This window comes from Corvus cornix, chromosome 27 (genome assembly GCF_000738735.6).
Source record: "Corvus cornix cornix isolate S_Up_H32 chromosome 27, ASM73873v5, whole genome shotgun sequence".
NCBI lineage: Eukaryota > Metazoa > Chordata > Aves > Passeriformes > Corvidae > Corvus > Corvus cornix.
Genome location: NC_046355.1, coordinates 4,575,922 through 4,597,486, shown reverse-complemented (window position 1 = coordinate 4,597,486; position 21,565 = coordinate 4,575,922). Strand labels below are relative to the sequence as shown.

Genomic DNA, 21,565 nt, shown 5'->3' with positions numbered 1-21,565 from the left:
CATCAATTCCATCAACGATTCTATGGATCCCATCAATGACTCCATGGATCCCATCCATGTTTGAAGGGTGATGGAAGGTTGTTTGACCAACAACCCCAGGCAGCTCCAGCAGAACCCCAAGCAGTTACGGACTGGTTGTGTTTCCCCGTGGCACTGCAGGGGTTCCGTGCCCGTACCTGGTTGGAGCCGGGGTTGGGGACGTTGATGATGCCTGCGGCCTGCTTGGCCTGCAGGTAACTGATGAACGCGGCCTTGAGCGATTCCGTCTGACTGACCACGTCCTCCTGGTCCCGGCCGCAGGGCAGGGCCAGCAGCAGGCAGTAATCGCTCTCCACCTGCAACGGAAGGACCTGTGCTCAGGGAAATGCTGGATGAGTGTGTGTTTTCCAGCTCTCCATCCATTATCTGGAGGGGAAAATCCTCACTTTAAACTCCTTGATGTTACAGTTTGTTCCCCAGAGAAGCTGTGGCTGCCCTTGGGTCCCTGGAAGTGCCCAAGGCCAGGCTGGACGGGGCTTGGAGCAAGCTGGGATAGAGGAAGGTGTCCCTGCCCATAGCAGGGGTGGGACAGGCTTTAAGGCCCGTCCAACCCAAACCAGTCTGGGATTCTGAGATTGCAACACTTGCTGAGAGCATGGCCATGGTGGAAAGGATTGAAAATGCATTTTCATGGCCACTTGAACTCCCCTTCCCACCTTACTCAGACACACTGAAGCCAGCAGGAGTTTTTCCCAGGGCTGAGGGTGATTTCAGAGTTGCCCAGCTCTCACTCCCTTTTCCATAAATGCAGTGTAAGAGCTATTGCTCACCACCTGCAATCCATGTTCACCCTCTGGGTTGAAGGAATCAGTGTTAATACCAGAATCCCAAAACAGTATCATAGGATCTCCAGGATTGGAAGGAACCCACAGGGATCATCGAGTCCAATTCCAGGCCATGCACAGGATCCCAACAATCCCACCCTGTGCCTGAGAGCTCCTGGAGCTCTGGCAGCCTTGGGGCCGTGCCCATTCCCCAGGGAGCCTGGTCAGTGCCCCAGCACCCTCTGGGTGGAGAAATCAACGTGACAGAAGCCCAAGTTTCTGGGAGCTCTGATGGTTTTCAGCCCTGCAGCTGGTGAGACCAGCCCAGCTCTGAGCACAGGGAATCCCAAACCCCCTCCCTGCCCCAGCCCGGGCCCTCACCATCATTCTCCGTGCGACCCCCTCCAGCTGGGAGGCCTCGAGCCGCATGCGCTGCGCGATCCGCAGCGGGGGCCCTCCCTCGGGCGCCGGCAGCGACCGGTGCGCCAGGACGTTGTTCCCAGACACGAAGTGGAGCTGCACGGCCGCCGTGTCGTTCTTGAGAGCCAGGAGACCCTGCCAGACAATGGGGTATTTCTGGGAAAAGAGGGAGAAGAAGAATTACATGCAAAGCAAGGAGAGGGGGATCTGAAATCCCATCCGAGCTGCTCGGCTGCCTCCAATACTTCCATCGGAGGCTTAAAGGCTCAGCAGAGGTGTTACACCAGATCAACCCTCTACACGCCAGGCCTGGGTTAGATTCTGCTAAATCAGGAGTTCAGTCCTTTTCCTTCCAGCTGGCCAGTCTGCCTGGGTGGATCCCATCATCCCAATCCCTCGGCCGCCCACCCAGCACATGGCTGTTCCCAAACACTGTTTTCCCTTTTATAAGCGGACAAATTGAGAAATAACAACAGGGGAGGAACTGCTCAAGGTTATACAGGAGATACTTGGTACTGAACACAACGTCAGCTCCTTGTTGGTACCTGTTCCTCACTGCCTCCTCTTCCTCATTTTCTACACTTGTGAGAGTGGTTTTCCCTTTTTATCTAAATGAAATACACCAACCCTCTCCCCTGCCCATGAGGAAACACCTTCCAGGAAAGTGCTGGCTGTAAAACTGACTTGGAACAGTAAACATGGCTAAAATCCATCAAGGACGAAACAGCCCAAAACCCAAACAATGCCTTTTTTGCATCTGAAGTCTTTGATGCAAGAAAGGTCAGATTTGGTGCTGTGGCTGAGACAGAACCAGGTGATTTCCCCCCAGATCAGGAGCACGACACTCACTGTCAAGAGCTGGACCATGTCCACCGGTCTCTGGGACACGGGGTGAGGTGACGGCTCCTGCTTGAGCGTGGACTGGGGCTCTGGACGGCTGAGGGGCGGCCCCGACGTCGTGGGGATAAACATGGATTGCTTGGGAACTGCTGGCGGCTGGTGCGGTGAGGGAAGCTCCTGCTTCATGGAGATGGCGACGGGTGAGGGGTAGGAGGTCTGGCTCGTGTCCCCTTGTGCCCTCTGGAGGTGGACGTGGGGGTCCATCTGGGCCGCGTGCCTGTTCACAGGGGGGTGGTGGCTCTGCTCCGGCCCTGGTGCCGACGGGCCCTTGGGGTCCTGCGGGATCTGAGGGGTCTTGCTGCGGACTGGCTGGCTGGGGTGTGAGTGCTCACCCTCCGGCAGACCCTGGGAAGCAGGAAGAGGGGAAAAGGAAAATGTTTAGGCCGAGGGTGTGTTCCACCCCATTGTAAGACTGCCAGGACACCATCAGATTCCTGGTGGAGACATCCATGTCACAGCATCAGCCCCGCTACAGTAGCACCTGGGACAGTCCTTCACTTCCAAGCCCACCTGAGCTGAAACCCCACTCCCTGAATCCTGTCCCAAGCCCATCCCTAGCCTCGCCATCCATCCAAGGATGCCTGACCCATGCACCACCTTGGTACTGACAATTCTCCCCGACGCCTCCACATCCAGAAACCTGCAGGCAACTTCACCCCTCCTGGTTGGAGTCCCAGAGGAGTTCAGGAAATGGCTTGTCTCAGCCTCCTCTGATGCTAAGCAGCATTTGAACCCCATTTTCCCCAAGAAACAGCTCAAAACGCTCCAGATTCCAGGGAGATGGATAAAGGGTTTTTTTCTCACCTGAGACGGGGTCATGCTCCGGGAGGGCAGCCCGATGGGTGAGGCGCCCGGGAACTGTGGATGCCCGAGCTGTGCCGTGTGGTAATTCCTCATGTCGCCGTACACGGAGCGGTAATCGTGGAAGGAGCTCCCGGCAGGATGCATGATCTGCACCCCGTGTGGGACCACCACAGGCTGCGTCAGGGGCAGCCCAGGCAGCTGGGTGCCCGAGGGCACGCTGAGCAGCCGGGGCTCACTGTGGGGAGAGTGGGCCATCTTGCCTTCCGAGGATTTGGGAGTCTCTTTCCCGGGTTGCGGGGTCTTACTGACCGGGGGAGTTTTGACGGCCCCTTCGGGTGTCCGGGATTGCCGCGTTTCCGAGTGGTGCTCGCCCACAGCGGCCATGTGCGGGTGCATGATCATCCTGACGTCCCGCGGGACGTTGTACTGGTCCAGCCGGAGGCTGCTGGGGTGCATGCGGTAGTCGGGCTGCATCACCAGCACGTCGGACTGCACCGGGGCTGGCCCGCGGCACACCGTGCTGTGGTGGAAGTGCAGCTCCTCCTCGGGGGGGTGCTGGGAGGACAGCGGGGGCATGACGATGTCTCGTATGGGCGCTGGCTGGGGTGTGCTGGATCGCTGAGGTTTGATCTCCATCTGGGGTTGCAGAGCAGCTCGGGGGGAGTGGAGCGCTTCCGGGCGGATGCCGTAGGGAATGCCGGAGAGAGGAGGGGTGTTCATTCTCACCTCACCCTGGGACAGATGGCCCAGGGACACAGTCTGTGTTACGCTGTGGGGGGGCATGATAACAGATTGCTCGGGATGCATGCTGGATATGTACTGCGGAACGGGAATTCCTGGCGCCAGCATGACTGGGGTGCTGCTGGACAAAGCCGGGGACGAGGTACTGCCGGGATGACAGGCCCGGGGGAACGGCGACGGCGAGTGCCCGCTGGTACGCGGCGAGTGCGGCTCTTGTTTGGCGACCCCCAGGTGGGAGATGGGCCCGGTCGGTCGGGGTGCTGGGCCCCGAGCTGACGTGGTTCGCTTCCGAATGCATCTTCCCAGAGAGGGAAGGGTGGTGAGGACTAACTCCAGGACTCAGGCTGGAGGGCTGCAGAGTCTTGGTCTCCACTTTCAGAGTAGCTGGGTCAGACAGTTTTTTATTCACAACCATCTGGTTATGGACCAGCACGGGTGGAGTGTTTACCGTCTGTGTCAGGACCTTGCCGGGCTGAGATGCTGGGGTCTGGACAGTGAGGTGAGACGAGTCGGGCTTGTCCAGCGCGGTGCGCTCCTGCTTGACGGAGGAGATGACGGGTGAGGTGTTGTAGGGCTGTGTTCCAAGTACCAATGAAGAATGGGTGGAAACAGTCCCGTAGCCCGCCGAGGCCTGGGAGCCTTTCGGTGCCGGCTGGGATGGCGTGATAGGCTCCTGTTTAATCTGAGACTTGGATACAGACTGCTGGAACTCGATGTCCACAGCGCTGGCTGGGGGAATCTGGCTGATCTTGGCACTGATTCGCTGAGGGCCTTCTGTCTTCTGCCCCGAGTAACTCAGGAGCACCACACCTTCCGAGGTGTTCACCCGCAGCCCTGGACTGGACCCAGTCTCCACAGGCCTCTCCTCGATAATGGACATCGATCCTGGATGAAACCTGCTGTTATCATTCGTACTTGATCTCTGCTTAAATTTCGGCGAGGGAGCATTGACGAGGCAGGTCTGGGTTTGAGGAGCTTGCTTCACCAAGGTGATCCTCGGAGCCTCCTCCAGATCCACACTGTGGGGCATTCTGCTGATGACAGAAGTGGCTTTGGGAGCAATCACTGTGTTGATCTTTTCCTTCTCGCTGAACACCGGCGCTTCAGCCACTGGTGGGTCCAGGGCATTGGTGATGGGAACGGCTGGCTTCTCCTCAGAAACCGGCTTGATGGCCTCCACGGCAGGGTGAAGAGGCGCCTCCTCCAAGCACGGCGCGCTCACCGGCTCGGCGTGCGTCGTTGTCACGTGCGTGGAGGTTATGCTTGTCGCTGAGACGTATTTGGGCTCCATGAGTATCTTCCTCAAAGTACTGGAGTTCGTGTCGATATCTGACGCCTTTGTGTCTGGTGGGAGAGCGGGCGGGGGTGTGGAACGGGCACGGGGGTCCTCGTGCCTGACCACCCACTCCGGAACCTTGGCAGTGCCGGAGTGAAGGGGGACGATGGTGGCAGGCACGGGGTTGGGCAGCTTGGCTGCTGCTGTGGGGACAGCAGGAAGAGCCGCATTCGGGGCACTCGGTGGCGTGATGGGAGCGTTCTCCAGGGGCGACCGGATCTTGAACCCGCTCTGACTCCCCTCATCGAGGAGGACCGGCGGGGCACCCAGGTCCAGAGGAGCCAGAACGGGCACCTTTGGAGAAGTGCTGCTCTCAGGGACAGCCTCGTGTGCAGCCACAACATCAGCAGCCACAGCCTTGGTAACATCAGAAGCACTTGGCTCCATGGATGCTGTGGGTTTGATTTGCTTTTCCTCCTTTGAGGCTTCTTCAGGTTTTGTCTTCACTTCACTGGCGGGGGGTGATTTGCTCTGCACCCTCTCTGGCTCGAAGGTGTTGGCTTCGGTGGTGTCACCCTTCCTGCTCGTGCTCTTCTTGCGTCTCTGCCGCGTGGTTTTCTGACGGCCCTTTTCCTTCCGAGCAACTTCAGCCTCCTGCAAGGTCTCAGCCTCCTGTGCAGAGTTGGAAGATTCACTGAAGCTGACTTCAGACTCCTTGCTCTCTGTCTCCAACGTCGAAGTGACAGAGCTGGGCACCGGCTGCACTGCAGGCTCGACAGCAGCCTCAGTTTCTAGGATATTGTTCACTGCCTGATCTGTCTCGGGCTCCATCTCCTCCCGAGGTGACTGCAATACCAAGGGCTCTGTGGTGATTTCAGCCTCAGATTCAGCAGGATACGTCGGCGGTGCAGGGAAGCTTTCTGTCTCCCCAGAAATATCATTGATGATGGAGCCGATGGCTGCTGCCAGCTCCGTTTCACTGGCCTGGTGTGCGGGTTTATCTGCTTCCTCCTCCTGACGGACTTCAGCCACATCTGTTGTTGGCTCTTTGTAGGCAGCAATTGTCGGAGGAGTTTCGGTGAGTTTTGCAATGTTCTCCACCGCCTGCTCAAGCTCGATCTGCTTTGCTAACTGGGCAGCCTCGGGTGACTGCTTGGGCTCCCGCATCACCTCCTTTTCCATTTCCGGAAATGAATCTTCTACCTCATTCTTAGTGAAGTGGGGTGGCAGGATGTCCTCTTTTGGAGGGCTCTTCATCTTGGGTGGTGACACCGCCACTGGCTCTGCCTCCTCCTCCGTGGGCCGCAAGGCGCCCTTGACTTCATCAACATTGAGGCGTATTTCTACATTTTTGAGACACACGGATGCCTTATCAACAACAGTTTTGGTATTTTTGTACCTTCCCCTTTTGGATTTCGTAACCTTTTCTGGCACCGGCTTCTTCTCAGTGATCTCAGCTGTGGGGATTTCTAGCTGGTTCTTCTCCACATCCAGTTCCTTCCGATCACGTTTCTGCTCGCTTGCTGCCGGCTCTTTCTCAGCAGCCTTTGCTTTATTGCCATTGTCACTGGTGCTCGATTCCTGACCACTTCTTTCAGCAGTATCTTCGGATTCAGCCGTGGTATCGGCTTTCGGTTCATTCTTCCCTTTCTTGCCCTGTTGGCTGGTAGCAGCTGATGAGTGACTGTGTGTGAGCTTCTGGGATCTCGGAGACCTCCAACCCTCTGCAGGTTTAGGAGCTTCCACAGTATCTTTAGTTTCAGCCTCCTCCACCTCTTGTTGTACCGGTTCGGTCTTTATCGGAGAGATGTCCTCCTCTGGCTTACGGCGGGTTTTGGGAGGTCTTCCCCTCCTCGGGGTTGTGGGAACAGTTGTCACTGCTTCCTGTGGTTCCTTTTCCCCTCTTTTCCTGGTGGACCTAGTGACCTCCATGGAGTCCTTCACTGGAGATGGGCCTTCATTGTCCCCTGTGGTAGCATAGACCGACCTCACGTTTCTGCGCCTGGTCCGGCCTATTGGCAAGCTCAGCTCCACGTTTTCTGGCTCTGCAGCGGAACTTGGGGATTTAGCAGCATTCCTTGAAACCTTTTCTGCCTCCACTTTCAATTCAGAAAGCTTCTGGGTCTCCCCACGAGGAGAGCTTGACCTTTTCAGTTTTTCACGGTCAATTCTTTCACTCTTTCTTGTGACAGGCTTTTCCGTGACATTAGCTGCAGCCGACTGCACAGGAGTCTTGGACCGTTTACTCTTGTAGGATTTTTTATCTTTTACAACAACTGGAGGTTCCACTTCCATGTCATTGTCAGAAACGGGTGGCAGGACCTCAGCAGCCGCCTCCGCCTTTTGACTCACACCAGCATCGGTGCTGGCAGAGGGCGGAGGATTTTCCTCTTTAGGTTCCACAGCCTCATCTGACTTCTGAACTAGCTTGGGCGGAGGTGGAAGTAGCTGGGCAGTCTCAGGTTCTGGATCTACGCTGATGTCTGCATCGGAAAACGAGGCCCCAGGAGTGGGAGGTTTGGTATCCAAGTATGAAGGATGCTCTGTTGCCACAGCATCTTCCTCTGGTGCCAGTGTTGTAGCAACAATTTCTTTACTCGCTTCTACAACTGGCGAAGGTTCCGTTTGCTCAGGAGGCTCCATTTTGACAGGAGCAGCGAGTTCAGGAAAAGGTTTTTGTTCCTCTGCTGCAACAGCAGGTTCAGAAGGTTTCTCTTCTTTGACAGAAGCTGGTTCCACCAGGACCTTGTCACTCACTATTTTCTCAGGAGCGATGGGAGCGATGGGTTCTTGTGGGAGGACGGTGACTGAAGAAGGACCAACAACTGAGGAAGGTTTATGTTCTGTTTCTTTACTATCAGGAACCATTTCTGGTGTTTTCGGCCGGTTTTCTTTATCTTCCTGTTTCTCCACTTCTTTTGGTTTCTGATCTTTCTCCTTTTCCTTCTGCTGCATTCGTGTCAGCTCAACAAACCTACTGTGGAAGAGAACCACTGGCTCTTGCACCAAATCGGCCGTGCTGTTCATCCCATCGGAAGAGGACTGTCTCCCATACAACCTTCCGGAGATGAAGTCCAGATCATCATCCTTCCTCTCTAAATGCTGCAGGCGTTTGGAGTCCTGTTCAAAGATTGAACTGTGCAAAAACCGAGAAGCAAACAGTTCCTGCCGCTCTTGTTCCTCCTCTTTATGATCTTCTTTCTTATCATCCAGTTTTCCACCTTCGGAATCGGTTCTGATTTTTTTCTTTTTCATATACCAGGATGGAATAGGTCTTGGAGCCGAGTCAACCTTCTCTTTGTCTTTGTTGTTTCTGAAACTAGCAAATCTTGAATCCCAGTCTAGGAAGGACCAGTTTTCCTCTCTGGAGGAAGAGAGGGATTTAGCCCTTTCAAGCAAGGCCTTTGTGTCGGGTGTGATTGTCTTGTCCAATGCGAAAGAGTAGAATTTGTTTCTTTCTAAGGAACTGGACTGGAGTCTTTCCTCTCTTTCACGGAACTTCTCTTCTCTGTCCCTTAATAAAAAAGACAACCTGGAACTCTCTAACAAGGACGAGGCTTTTGGGGAATGGGGCTTGTTTTCGCCATCGTCATCCGAATCGGAAGGCACCTCCCCAGGTTCCAGGTCTCGGACAGACCGTTTCCGTATGCTGTCTCTTTTCACGATGCTGCTTGGAAAGCTGATATCGACTCTCCCAGGCTCTTGCTTCACTTGGGTTTCCCACCTACTTGAGTCTTCCTCAGAACTCAGCACAGAGAGTTTTATTTTAGCCATTTCTGCCATCTGCTCCCTTCTGCTGGAATCATAAGGATTGAATTTCAGCGAGTCCTCCCTCACAGTCATGTTGGAGTATGAAAGACCCTTTTCTTCTATTTTAGGTGACTCTTTGGTTTCCTTCAATGGCATTAACCTTGGAGAATCGAGCGTGTCCTCATCCTCGTGGAATGGGAAGTGTCTGATACTTGGGGAACAGGACATCCTTTCGGAATCCTCACTCACCTGACGAGAGCTTCTGTAGTTCCTTTCTCTCTTAGTGCTGATTTCGAAGTCAAACTGGTCAGTCTTTTTCCTTTTACTCGGTGGAGAGTCATCGGTGACATCTTGTGGAGGCTTTCCCACCTCATGAACCAGACTCCGCTTTTCATATTCATCAACATCTTTCTTTGGACTGCCAAACTTCTCCGACTTTGCAATCTCCATTTCCAGCTGCTGTTTCAACCTGCGACTTTGCTCCATTTGTTTCCGGTAGCTCTGCGTGTGGTCAATGTCAATGCTGATTTTCTCCTCCGTGTCTGCCGACTGAGTTTTCTCTTGGCCAAGTTTATGGTCTGGTGTTTCTTCAGGAAGACTGGAGTAGTTCTTCCTTGAGTCCTCTCTCTCCGTTCCCTGCTCGTCCAGCAGCTGTACTTGTTTATGCTGGGGTTTTACCGGGTTCAGTTTTTTAGTAGGGAGTTCCTGAACTTCCACAGGTTCATCAGGTGCCTCCATGAGCCTCGCCTGCAGATCCAGGGTGGGACGCATGCCAATCCCACCAACATTAAGAGTGTCCTGAATTTCTTTGGGACTAGTAACGGGAACAAGTCTTTCCAGTTTGAGTTTTTTAGATTCCCTTTTAATCATCTCCTTCCTCAGGGGTTTTCTCTCCAATTCTCCTTCCCTTAACATTGGTGCTTCTCTAGATGACGCTGTCGCATCAAGCTGCTTTTTCAAAACCATGCGCGCATCCTCCTCATCTTGGCTACTCCGTTTTACATCCAGTTTTTGCCTGTCAGGCTTCGGATTTGCATCGGCAAAACGCCTTTTACGAGCCTCCAACTTGTCTAAATCAACTGCATTGGCCCCCTCAGAAGGTTGCTCTGTCTTCAAGTGCTTTTTGGGTTTCATTTTTCCCTCCTTGTCCACCACTTCGATGTGACTGGCAAGGGCTTTCTCCTTCTGTACCTTGGTTCTGACGGGTTCTAGTTTAGACTGCTCAGACTTGGCTTGCTCAGCCTGGGACGTCTGGGTTTTCTGTTCGAGCAGCGGGGATTTCAGAGTGTCGTTATCCAGCTTTGCCCTCAGTTTCTCCAGTGCAGGCTGATCGATCACCTTCCCCTCCTTTTCCTTCACACGGGTCAGCACAACACAGGGCATCAGTTCCAGGCGGTTCTTTGCTGTCCCTTCTTTGTCACCCCTCTCTTTGCTTTGTTTACTGTTGCCCTTCAGTTTTTCTGGGCTGGGCTCTCTCTCATTCTCCTGATCCGTTTCCGAGGACTGAGAGCTGGGTGAATGGATTTTCGCTTTTCGTTTCTGCTTATCTGCTTTCTCCTTTTCTATTTTTTCCGGCTTTTCCTTCCTCACCAAGCGCTTCTCCTTGTCCACCCTCTCCTGCTCGAAAACGCGCTCTTTCTCCACTTTCTCGTTTTTTGTGTATCGTTCCACACGGGCTTTGTCGAGCTTGTCATATCGCGGAGGGGACAGCGAGCTGCAGCTGCCGCTGCGATCCGAGGACCTGCTGTAAATCCTCCTCTCCGAGTCACTCTGCAGCCGCTCCGACTGTGAGGGCGACGCTCCGGGGCTCTGCGGGCGCCGGGAATGCGTCGGGCTCTGGCTCCGCTCGATCGGTCTCCGTTCGTGGTCTCTGTCCCGATCGGATTCGAACCGTTCCCTCTCCCTCTCCCTCTCCCGTTGCCTGTAGCTATACTCCCTGATGTCCTGCTCATACGGATCTCCCCGGTAATCCCGGTACTCGCGAGGGTCGTCATAGTATCGTGGGTCATAGTAGTCTCCTTGGTAGGGATCCCACTCGGCGTAGAATTCTCTGCCCCGAGCTGGGTATTCCCGCCGAGGATCTTCAGGATACGTCCCCGGGGTCCGAACGGTCTCGTAGTAAGTACGGTCAGGGGCGTATTCGTAGGATCCTCTTCGCTCGTCTCTGCTAAACATAAGAATAAAAAGATTCTAGTTCTCCTTCTCAACCAATGTACTCTGTTACTACAGTTTTTTTGCTATCTAAAGGAATAATTTTCTTTTTTCCTATGTGCATCAAGGTAGCTGCACAAAGAGGTTTGGCAAGGAATCTGTGTGCAGCAGACTAAATACTTTGTTAACTTAACAAACCAAATGTACTTCATGGGTAATATCGCAACAGCTCTTCCAAGCATTGTTACACCACCCTCACTCCTTTGTTTTTGTCAAATTCAAACCTTGCATGAAATGAAGGCAAAACCAACACAGCACCTGTGCACCCACACAGGGCTGGCAGGGTGAAGACACCCCCTTATCCAGAACCTGAGACCTTCTGAGACCTTTGAGTAAAATCAAAATTCAGGGGTGGAATCTCTCCATTACTAAGCAGCAAAGTGGTGGTAACATTTCTTTAAAAATCCTAAGCCCTGCAAGTGATCTTTTAATTCCCAAATTAGCTCCTTCACTGCATGTGACTTGCTGGTGTTGCCTGTTTACAGTAAAACCAAGTCAACAAATATCAGGTTGTTTATAAGGTCATGTGAAGTCATTCAGCAAAGTAAATCAAGCAATTAATGTTGTTATTTCAATACCTCCAAGCAGCAAAAATAAGTCATTTGTAACACTAAACATGGCAGGGAGGTGGAATAAAGCTGGGGTTCTTGATTCCCCACCATTACAGAGTGTTCTGCACACTCTGTACAAAGGTGGGGTTGGGCTCTGCTCCCGGGGAACAAGGGACAGGACAAGGGCAAACAGCCTCAAGCTGAGCCAGAGAAGGTTCAGGTTGGACATCAGGAGGAATTTCTTGATGGAAAAGGTGGTCAGGAATAGGAAGGGGCTGCCCAGGGAGGTTTGGAGTCTCCATCCCTGGAGGTGTCCAAGGAAGGCCTGGACATGGCACTCAGTGCTCTGGGCTGGCTAACAAGGAGGGGATCAGTCACAGGTTTGGACTCGATGACCTTGGAGGTCTTTTTCAACCTAAATGATTCCGGGATTCCTCACAGGTTTATTTGGCTTCACAGTTTATGTTTTATGTTAAAAGCTGGCAGCTTCCACCTTTTAAGAAAATAACAAAATTGAAAAAGGGACAAAACAGGGAAGATGAAAACCTCATCCTGCAAGTGAAGTGGGATGTTGTGAAAAGCAGCTGTGAAGTTAAAAATATTGATCAGGGATTTTGCTTTTTCATGTCTGTTTTTTTTTTTTTTTTCCTTTGGGTCCTGTTTAGACTGGCTCCAGCTACAACCCCAAGAGAAGGTGGTTTGTGCAGATCTCAGCACCTCTGCAAGGAGGAGCTCAGAGGGGCACCAGAAGCTGCAGAATTACAGGAGTCACTGCAGAACTCGCTCTGCTGCTCCACGATCCATTATCCCTATGGATCTCCTAATGACTGTGTGAGCAGAGTGACAGAGAAAGAAAAATCAGACTAACGTGTGCCCAAACACCAGAAATCAAGGTCCTGCTCAGGATTATTCCATGGCAAAGACAAGCCCACCCGAGTCCTGTGTGCTAAAGAACATCCAATAACGCCCTTCTCTTTCCTGAATCCGGTGTAGTGCTGAGGAAATGTTTATTGCTGGCACATCACAACATCTGGCAAGGCCTGGGGAAGGCACACTTGTATTTCCATTATGCAAATCCTGATTGCCAATTTCCAAACCCTGCTCGCTTTTAAATCTGCTCATTTTGCATTATGTCAGACCAATCTATTTCACTGCAAAAAATGATTGGGTTTATCCAGCTCCCAGGTATAATCGGCATCACGCTGGGCTGACTCCTGGGCAAGGCACAGCCCTAACAATGAGCCAGGCTCTGAAGGGAATAAAACATGGGTGTTTTTTCAGTCAGTGGAGGTAAAAAAGCCCATAATGTGGAGTGTTTCTGTGCCAGGTCTGCAGGGATAAATAAGTGGTTGTGCAGCATGTGGTGCCAGCTGCTGCCAAGGGGCAGCCACACAGGACACAGCTTTATTCAAAATAAAAATGCATCCTTACTCAAATTGTCTTATTTTATCAAGTTACAAACAAAACTGTTGGGAAGAGGGAGGTGGAGGATCAGATTTTACTCTCTGCTCAAGGGCTGAGCAGCAGGAGTTTATCAGACTTTATATACACCCACCAACACACACATTTCTCTGTTACAGTTAAGCTGCTCTTTGCATTCCTAAGACGTGATGAATGACTCCCAACTGTGTCCTGGTGACCCACCAGAGAAACCGGATACTAAAATATGGATCATGCAGACAACTGAAACCTCCACCTCAGCAGGAATTCCAGTAACCGGCTACGCCTCGGATGTGTGAGATCCTGCCTGCTCTCATCTGCACGGTTTCAGTTTGATCACATAAATTTGTTAAAAAAAAAAGGTAAAAAAAAAAATTTAGAAATGCAGAGGTGTTTTTAGTAAAACTTTAAAAATAAGGATAAAGTTGAGAGGAACAAAAACTTGTTTAAGAATTATGGCCTGAAGAAAGTTTGATTGTAAGATGATGAGGACAATGACTGTAAAAGGATTGTGTAAGGTGATGTTGGAAAACAAAACATTCAATAAATATATTGGTACATGCCTTCTTTCTGCCAGCATTTCATAGAAGTCTCTGATATCTTGACCCGTTTTCTCCATGGAATGGTAAAACGCCAACTGACTCTCCCGATTTGCAAAGTCCACCTGAAAAAGAAAGGGGAAATCACATTCAGTCACAGAAACATCCCATTCTGCCAACATTTCCCTGTCTGCTGAAGGTGGGAGCAGATCTGAAAATGGGGGTAAAATTTAATTAAAAATGTCAAACACTTCCCAATTGTGGCCCTGCACATCCCCAGGAATAAAGATCTTTCTCAGTGGAGCTGTGTAACTACCTCCTTACTATGTTGTTGTAGCTGCCAGCCCAGAGGCTTCTGTTGGGCAAAGCAGCAGGAAAAATACACATTATTATCGTGGTATTGATGTTTTTAATGCCAGGACAGTTCCAAAGTCTCTTTTATCTCAGGGCAGTGCTACAGAAGGTCAGGATTATCAATCTATTCCGGACTCCACAGTGTTTGCCCGGGGTTATAGAGCAGGGAAAGAACCAAGCCTCCTGAACGGCAGCTCCCTGTTCCAGCTACTCCAAGAGTTGGTGTTTTCTAGCCAAGGATGACAATACTAAGACGCTAATGGTGTAGTGCAAGAAATGAAGGATTAGAATGGATTTCATTACGTGTACGCCACATAATGCAGTATTTTTAACATTCCAGTTCCTGTTATTTTTTAAATCATCCTGTGTGTAACCACAGCAATGGGGCACAGACACACATTGGGGGTGTTGCTTATTCCAAAATCATTAAGCAACAAGACCCACACAAGATGGGAAACTTTTTGGGGACCACATGCTTTCCTGCAGAGGAAGGTGACTGCTATCCAACACCATGCTCAGAAACTACAGGATATCCAACTTTCAGCCCTGGGTGAGGTGGGAAGCTGTTGAGATCATGCCTGACATCACTGCCTACTCTTTAGGAGAGGAGAAAGGAGAAGGAGGAAGATAATTCAAAGGGTTGGCTGACACCTCACGTCCCCAGTTAGTGGGGCTGATGGGACAGTCAGAACAGGTATCACCACATTCACCCAAATCCAAGATACTCCTGGAAATGTTAAGTGTTGCTCCAGGAAGAAAAATATTTTCTGTGTATTTTAAGTAGTGTTTTCCATTATTGTTTAAAATCTGTTGCAAGGAAGGACGAGATGATCTTTAAGGTCTTTTCCAACCCAAACCATTCCCTGATTCCATGACTGCATGTTGAGGTTACTGTACCCCAGAGCCTGGACATCAGCATGGGGCAGCTGGAACACAGCCATGTGTTTTCCTGGAGGAACTCACACCTTCAGACTTCCCTTTTTTAATACGAAAACAGACAAAAGTTTGCCTTGGATTGGGGTAAACGAGGCAGTGACACGGACACCAACACTCAGGAGCTCAGAGAGACAAGTTCAGCGAAACAAACGGCAGAATACTGGAAAAGGCTTTATAAGTAACAGTTCAGGATTCCCTGACATCTTGATAAGCCGAGTATAAAAATATAATTTAAGCCTTTGATATGTGGGACGTGTGTGTCCCGCCAAGTATTCCTTGAGCCTGGCAGTCTGCACTGCCAGCATTTAAGGGGGAAGGCCTGAACACAATTTGTTCCTCTTTTTTTGCCTGTTTTGCTTTAGTTTGGAGGTCATTCTGCACACCTTAATTTTATTCCCACCGATTTTCCTCCCCTTGGTCTCTTTTACAGCTGCTTGTGCATATTCAATCTCATTGTAGAGAACCAGGGCCATGCCTTTTAAGCGGTCAAACACCACCTGTAAAAAACAAAAAAACAAAACAAAAACCAAATAAGAGCCTCATCCACAGGACTTAATGTCAGTCCCAACAAAATCCTAAGTCATGAGGATACCAGGAAGGAAATAATTTTTAGCAAGGTGAATTTCCAGGCTTTTCTGATGAGGCATATTGGAATGAAGAGACAATAAAAGGACACGGGACTGCTTTGAATTGTGGATATTGTGGCTTGAGGTATATTATGCCTTTATTTTGTTTTTCTGTATTTTACTTTGAATATTTTTTTCTTTGTTGACTGAGTTTTGTAGTATTTGTTAAGTTTTGTTTTTTTTTTCTAATTTCCAATGTGTTTTAGGGGGGAAAAAAGGTAAAGGGAACAGTTAATCCCAAAGTGGAACCAGCTTTTGTTATCAATCTGCAGTACCACTCACCAGTTGCTAAATGCCCAATTTCCAAATATTGCCTTCCTTTAGTAGCATAAATGTATTATTCAAGCAACAACAGCTACAATAAAGAATGTCAAAGCTGCAACACAAACCCACAAAAATCCTTTGGGGATGCCAGACCCTGATCCTGCAAAGATTTACACACATTGCTTAATTTTAAGCACATCCATGTCCAATAAAAATACACAGGACAACTCCCACACTGGAGTTTAAGCACGTGATAAATCACTTGCATGGGAGAGGCTCCCGCTGCATGACATGGGTGTGTTGCACCATTGTTGACTTTCTCTCTTTTTCCATGTACTTTTGGCACCGTGACTGTCCTGACTGCTTTTAAAAAGTCTTTTTTTCTTGGTCTGACGAAAAAAAGCATAGTTATGTCTAATTATGTAATTAGCAAGTATGAGTAATTACGTAATTAGACTGCTGTTCTTCCAACTAACATTTAAGAAGGTTTGCTGGGGAGAGACTGTACTGCACAAGAGCAACAAATGGTTTCCAATACTCAACATCTCGGCTCACTCAAAATACTTGGTTTTGGTTGCTGTCTATGCTGACAGAGCCCTGTCAACCAAATTCCACCCCAGAGAGAATTTTTTCTACCTGAGCTATAAAGCCCTGGACAGTGGGGGTTGAAAGGACAGGATGGGAAGAAAGGAAGACAGTAACGACTTGGAAGCACACGCCAAAGCCTCCCACCTACCTTCACCACAGGCCCGTATCGGCAGAAATGTCGGGTCAGATACTGATCCGTAACGTTTGTGGAAAGCCCATCTAACCACACGCAGTTTGTAGGCATGCTCTTCCCAAAACCCAGCTGGACACAAAAGGGCAAAACTTCCATCAGTACAGCGCACAAGGGTTAAAACTCACTGAACAGAGCCTGCCTAATGAAAGACTTATTTGGAGAAAGCTGTTGTTTGTATGGATTTTCTAAAATTAGCATCTGGTGCAGGTGCAAGACAAAAATCAAAGAGCAATTAATGAAAATAATTCTGCTTGTTTAAACAAATAGAGTGTTTGACAACATTGGGTTCTTCTACAGTTTGAATGTCTGAGAAGTGACAGGTTGACAGCTCTGGGGCCTGACAGGCCCCGTTTGCCATGGGGAGTGGAATGGATTCCCAGCACAGCCTTGCCAGACGTGGCCCTTCCAGGCCAGGGAATGTCAGTCTCCGAGTGCTCAATCCCAGGGTTCCGTGTGGACAGAGCCAAGAAAAATGCTGATTAATCCCAGTTAGGTGGTGGTTGAAACCATCATGCTCTGATACGATCTCACATTAAAAATCATCTTACTTCCATAAACTATGGTGCTGCAAAACATCCCACGATGCGGCAATGGAAGGAACAAGAAGGATACAGTCCAGGGGAGGATTTCTTTACCTTGAGCCGGTTATTTCCGAGATATTCCCCATCCATCTTCTTAATGGCTTTGCACACGCTGGCGATGTCGCAGTACTGCAGGAACGCGTACTGAGGGACACCGTTCACCTTCTTAATGTCGATGTCCTGGGGACAAGCACAAAACACAACAACCCACAGTCAGCAGTCAATCTCATCTAAGAGGACTTGTTTTTTTCAGGGGCATGTGGCACAGCAAGCTCTTTAATATTTGCTTCAGAGAGAGGATTTAAACAATAGCGGGCAGTTAAAACTTCGCTGTTCTGCTGCATCTCAAAACCAAATCCTTATGGAGCAGGGAAAGCTCTTCATCACGCAGACTTAAAATCCAAGCCCACAGAACTAAGCCTGACCTGGTCAACAAACACCAGCTTTAGGCTGTTAATACTGTATCAAGAAGAGACAATTCAGGATCAAAGAAATAGAGATTAATTTTTGGTCACAAAGGCTCAAGAGAAAACAACCTGCTCTGATCCTCATCTCTGAGCCAAGCAGGGCTTCTTTTCCAAATAAACATGATCCATCCTGTTCCTAGAAACACAAAGTGATGCCGGACTCATCCCTTGAACCAGCCTGGTACAGGGCAAAGGCAAAAAAGATCCTCAACTTCAGTCGCTGTTCCTCTTTAAAACCAAGCCACCACGGGCCCATTCACAAGTACAGCCAGAGGCTCACAAAGCCAAATAAAGGCTGATTTTAATCTATTTTAAAAAACCCAGCAAGTCAGGAGCTGACATTTGGTTAACAAACAAGCTCAGCACTAGCACTGGAAATGTACCCAAAGCCTCTGAATAAACTCATGATATTATGATTCACTCTGAGCTGAAAATAGGAGGTGGAAGGTTTGGCTTTATTTGTTGGAATAGAAGGAGCTGCCTTTGTGAGCCACACATGGATCTGAGCACAAATGTTCCAACATCCAGGACAGGCTAATTTCATGGTTAATAAATTTAGGGACAAGGCAGCAGTTTGATACGGTCTCATCCAAGAGCTCTTTATCTGGGAAAACAGAGGTAAACAGGGAGATTTACACAACTATTAGACTCCTACAGCCCTGGCCTAATGATTTAAGTGGAATATTAATAGAAAACTACACTTCCAAGTGTCTGAAGTAGCATGATTGCAACCACGGCAAATTATACTTGACCACTCACCCTGGGCAAGCAATTCCTTGTGACAGACAAATAAAATATCATTATTGTGCTCATTACCCCTCAGAAAGGTTATAAAGCTGGTCCCTTCTGCACCTGAGCTTGCAAGTTTTCCTGGAAACAGCGAGGCAGCACTGCCTCCCAATTCTGAGCCATTAATAATGCTGACAGGGAGCACCACAGCACACAAAAGCCAATTTACACTACCACTGATAAGCATCTTTATCAGGAGAGCTCTGCTGCTCTAACACTGGAAAAGGGTTCAAGCCACAGACATGGCACGAATTCATAAATCACTACTGATGTCAAGGACAGAGCAGAGGCTGGATACACAAGGGCTGCCAGACATCATAAAACGAGGATTTTATATTTGTCCACATTGTACATGGAAGCAACCTCCCCTTCTTTTGGGGGGTAGCAGGGATGGGGCTCCTGGTGTGTGTGACTGATTCATCTGCAGTGATAAGAACACGTCAGAGCACAGTGAAGAAGGCACAGCACGTTCACAAGCACCCACAGCTGACACAGAGAACATGGACCATCTGAAGCCCAGACTCAACAGGAATCACAGAATGAATCCCAGAATGGTTTGGGTTTGAAGGGTCCTTAAAGCTCATCCAGTTCCACCTCTGCCATGGGCAGGGACACCTTCCACTGTCCCAGGCTGCTCCAAGCCCCGTCCAGCCTGGCCTTGGACACTGCCAGGGATCCAGGGGCAGCCACAGCTGCTCTGGGCACCCTGTGCCAGGGCCTCCCCACCCTCACAGGGAACAACTCCTTCCCAATATCCCACCTAACTCTGCCCTCCTTCAGCTTAAGGTTCGTCCTGTCACTCCATGCCCTTGTAAAAATTAATTAAAATTCATTGGAGAGTTGCACCACTTTAATGGAAAATTCCCCTTAAATATAACATTGACGTGAATTGATAGAAAGTCATGAGCAGAGGAGAGGGGGCTGCTCTCCCTCATCCAGATACTCCCCCTCAGCTGAAAACCCAAATCCCCCATGTGCCATCACTGATCCATCTGCTCCAATCTCCTCTGCCTGGGCACAGGGGCTGCTTCCACACACACTGACCAAGCCCTTTGTTCCAGGAATCAACAGGAAACTCAGATTCCCACAGCTGTAGGAGTCAACATGAAAACATCACCTGGCACATTTTACATCCCAACTACCCAGTCAGCTTTGGCACTACCAGGGGAGAATTACCAGGAGAGACATTTGTTGTAAACACTCCTAGGACTGTTCTTCCTGCTAAATTACCCCTCAACATTCATATGCTGAACTCCGAATACAAAGAAAAGCTTTCAGGTATATTCCAACAAGAATGACTCAGATTACTACAGAAAGACTGAATTATCTGTCGTTGACAGACTTAGCACCACTCACAGCATTTCACAGGTCTGTACAGAAGGGGGGGCAGTGCCACCCCACACAGGACACAAGTCACATACCACTATTCCCCCGAAGCGCTGGAAGATGTTGCGAAGGTCGTGGTAGGTGGTTGTTTTTTCCAGGTTGCCAATGAACAGAGTTCTCGTTGCTTTTGGGTGAAACTCATCTATCCTTTCATCCAAAGGACGAAATTCATTCTCACTTTCGGTTTCTAGGACAAAAGAGAGCAGGAAATTTGTAATGACTGGAGATTTGGTTCATGTTGGTTTATTCAGGTCTCCTTCTTGATCTGAACAAGAGTAATAAGCACTGTCTTTGAGAAAAACACCCAGTACTGCACCCATGACTTGTTATTTATGTGGGATTTGGAATCTTTATATTCCACTGAGGAATCCGGCATCCTCAGGTGAAAGGGAGCTGCATCTTTCAACTGCTTCTCTGGAAATTTACTCTTAACAAGTATCAACGTTTGAGTGCACGAATTCCAGTAAGGCCTCCCTGCACTTGGGGAAGAGCACGTGGCAGGAGTTTGTTTTCAGGAATCAATTTTTAAAGAAGCCACTGAAGTGCAGTCTGAGAACTTCACCACATGCTCAGGGCTGCAGCTCTCACTGGTTGGTCACGTGGGCTGTGCTGCTCAAAACGCAGCACTCGTTGGCTGTTTTAATTAAAAGGAGACAAAACGAGGCTGGGAGGACTCAGTGCTGTGCTCACACCACCCACTGGCAGCTGCTCCACTGAGACGTGTAGATGAGATCGTTCCTTCCAGCGGATCCCACTGTTTGGGAGGATGGCAGCTTTCCTTCTCTGAGGCTTAAGACTGGAACTCTCTTGCTGTTTGATCCAAGAGCATCCACTCTTTTTGCTCTGGAATTTATTGTGGCATTTTTCCCAGTTTCTTTAAAACATGTTTCCTACTTCTATTCTGCCTCTTTACGACAGCTCCTGAACACACCCAGAGCCGTCCCATGGGAGAAGGGCATGGACCTTACCTGGTCCTATCCAGGCCGTGACTTCAATCTGCATGCCAAAGAAAAGCTTTCCTTTGGAGGCATTTAGTGCTTTCTCCTGGTCCTCCTGCTGCCGGAAGAACACCAGGCCATACCGTTCCTCGGACGCGCCGTGGATCTGCACTGACGTCACCTTCCCATACTTCTTGAATTCGTGGAAAAGTCCATCTTTAAGGCTTGTATCTAAACCAACAAGTAAACATTAGTACTGCAGAAACATAGCTTCTACTGACTCAGCAGCACCATAAAAGACATGAAGAACTCTGACTGTCCTTCTCAAATGTGACTTCATCCCACTTAACTCGGTGCTCACACAAGCGCCCTTTTTAATTTGGGATGTTAATTTTGCCAATGTCCAAAGCTTCTGGCTGATCTTTCTCTTTGCCTGGATTTTTAAACTCAAGAAACTACACATACAAGGTTTTACATGGCTAAAGCTGGTGGTGGATGGTTATTGCTTCTAAGAGACACCCAGTTCCATGTGAAGAAGAAATAAACAGGGATACTTTATTAAAATACCCACAGCAATACTACGCACAGCTGGGATGAGGTGTCTGGAATGGAGGCTGGAGTCATAGAGTGTTCAGTCCAGTCAATTCAGAAATATAACCAGGCAGATTCATCAGATTTTGTGGAATCTGACTCAAGCCCACACAATCTGTCTGGGATTCGTGGGGTATTGACCTCAGCATTGTGTCCTTTCAAGGAATATGACAGGCATTAAATCTACTGGAAGATACCAACACATGAGGTACTCTGCTCACAAGATTAACAGATACTATTTTAGCTCAGCCAGTGCTTTTGCATCCATGAATTTCATTAAAACTGTTTCACAACTGATCCCATGCTGGTTTTTCCTGTGGGATCTCTCCTGTGCTCAGCACAGGGAACAGGGAGTGATCATGGGCGCTCCTCAGCACATGGTTTCCTGGGTTATTTTCCATGCAATATCCATTGCCT

The 21,565-nt window shown here is 49.5% G+C and overlaps 1 protein-coding gene across 1 annotated transcript in view; it reads right to left on the bottom strand.

The window, feature by feature from the left end:
• The window catches only part of SPEN (spen family transcriptional repressor), a 65,598-nt gene that overhangs the window by 1,032 nt on the left and 43,001 nt on the right, over positions 1-21,565 (bottom strand). The window contains 11 exon segments of the mRNA XM_039565951.1: positions 177-335; positions 1,185-1,379; positions 2,073-2,468; positions 2,928-3,908; positions 3,910-10,858; positions 13,460-13,560; positions 15,109-15,222; positions 16,352-16,465; positions 17,032-17,157; positions 19,655-19,806; positions 20,588-20,788. Of these exon segments, the coding sequence (XP_039421885.1) occupies positions 177-335; positions 1,185-1,379; positions 2,073-2,468; positions 2,928-3,908; positions 3,910-10,858; positions 13,460-13,560; positions 15,109-15,222; positions 16,352-16,465; positions 17,032-17,157; positions 19,655-19,806; positions 20,588-20,788 (9,488 nt within the window).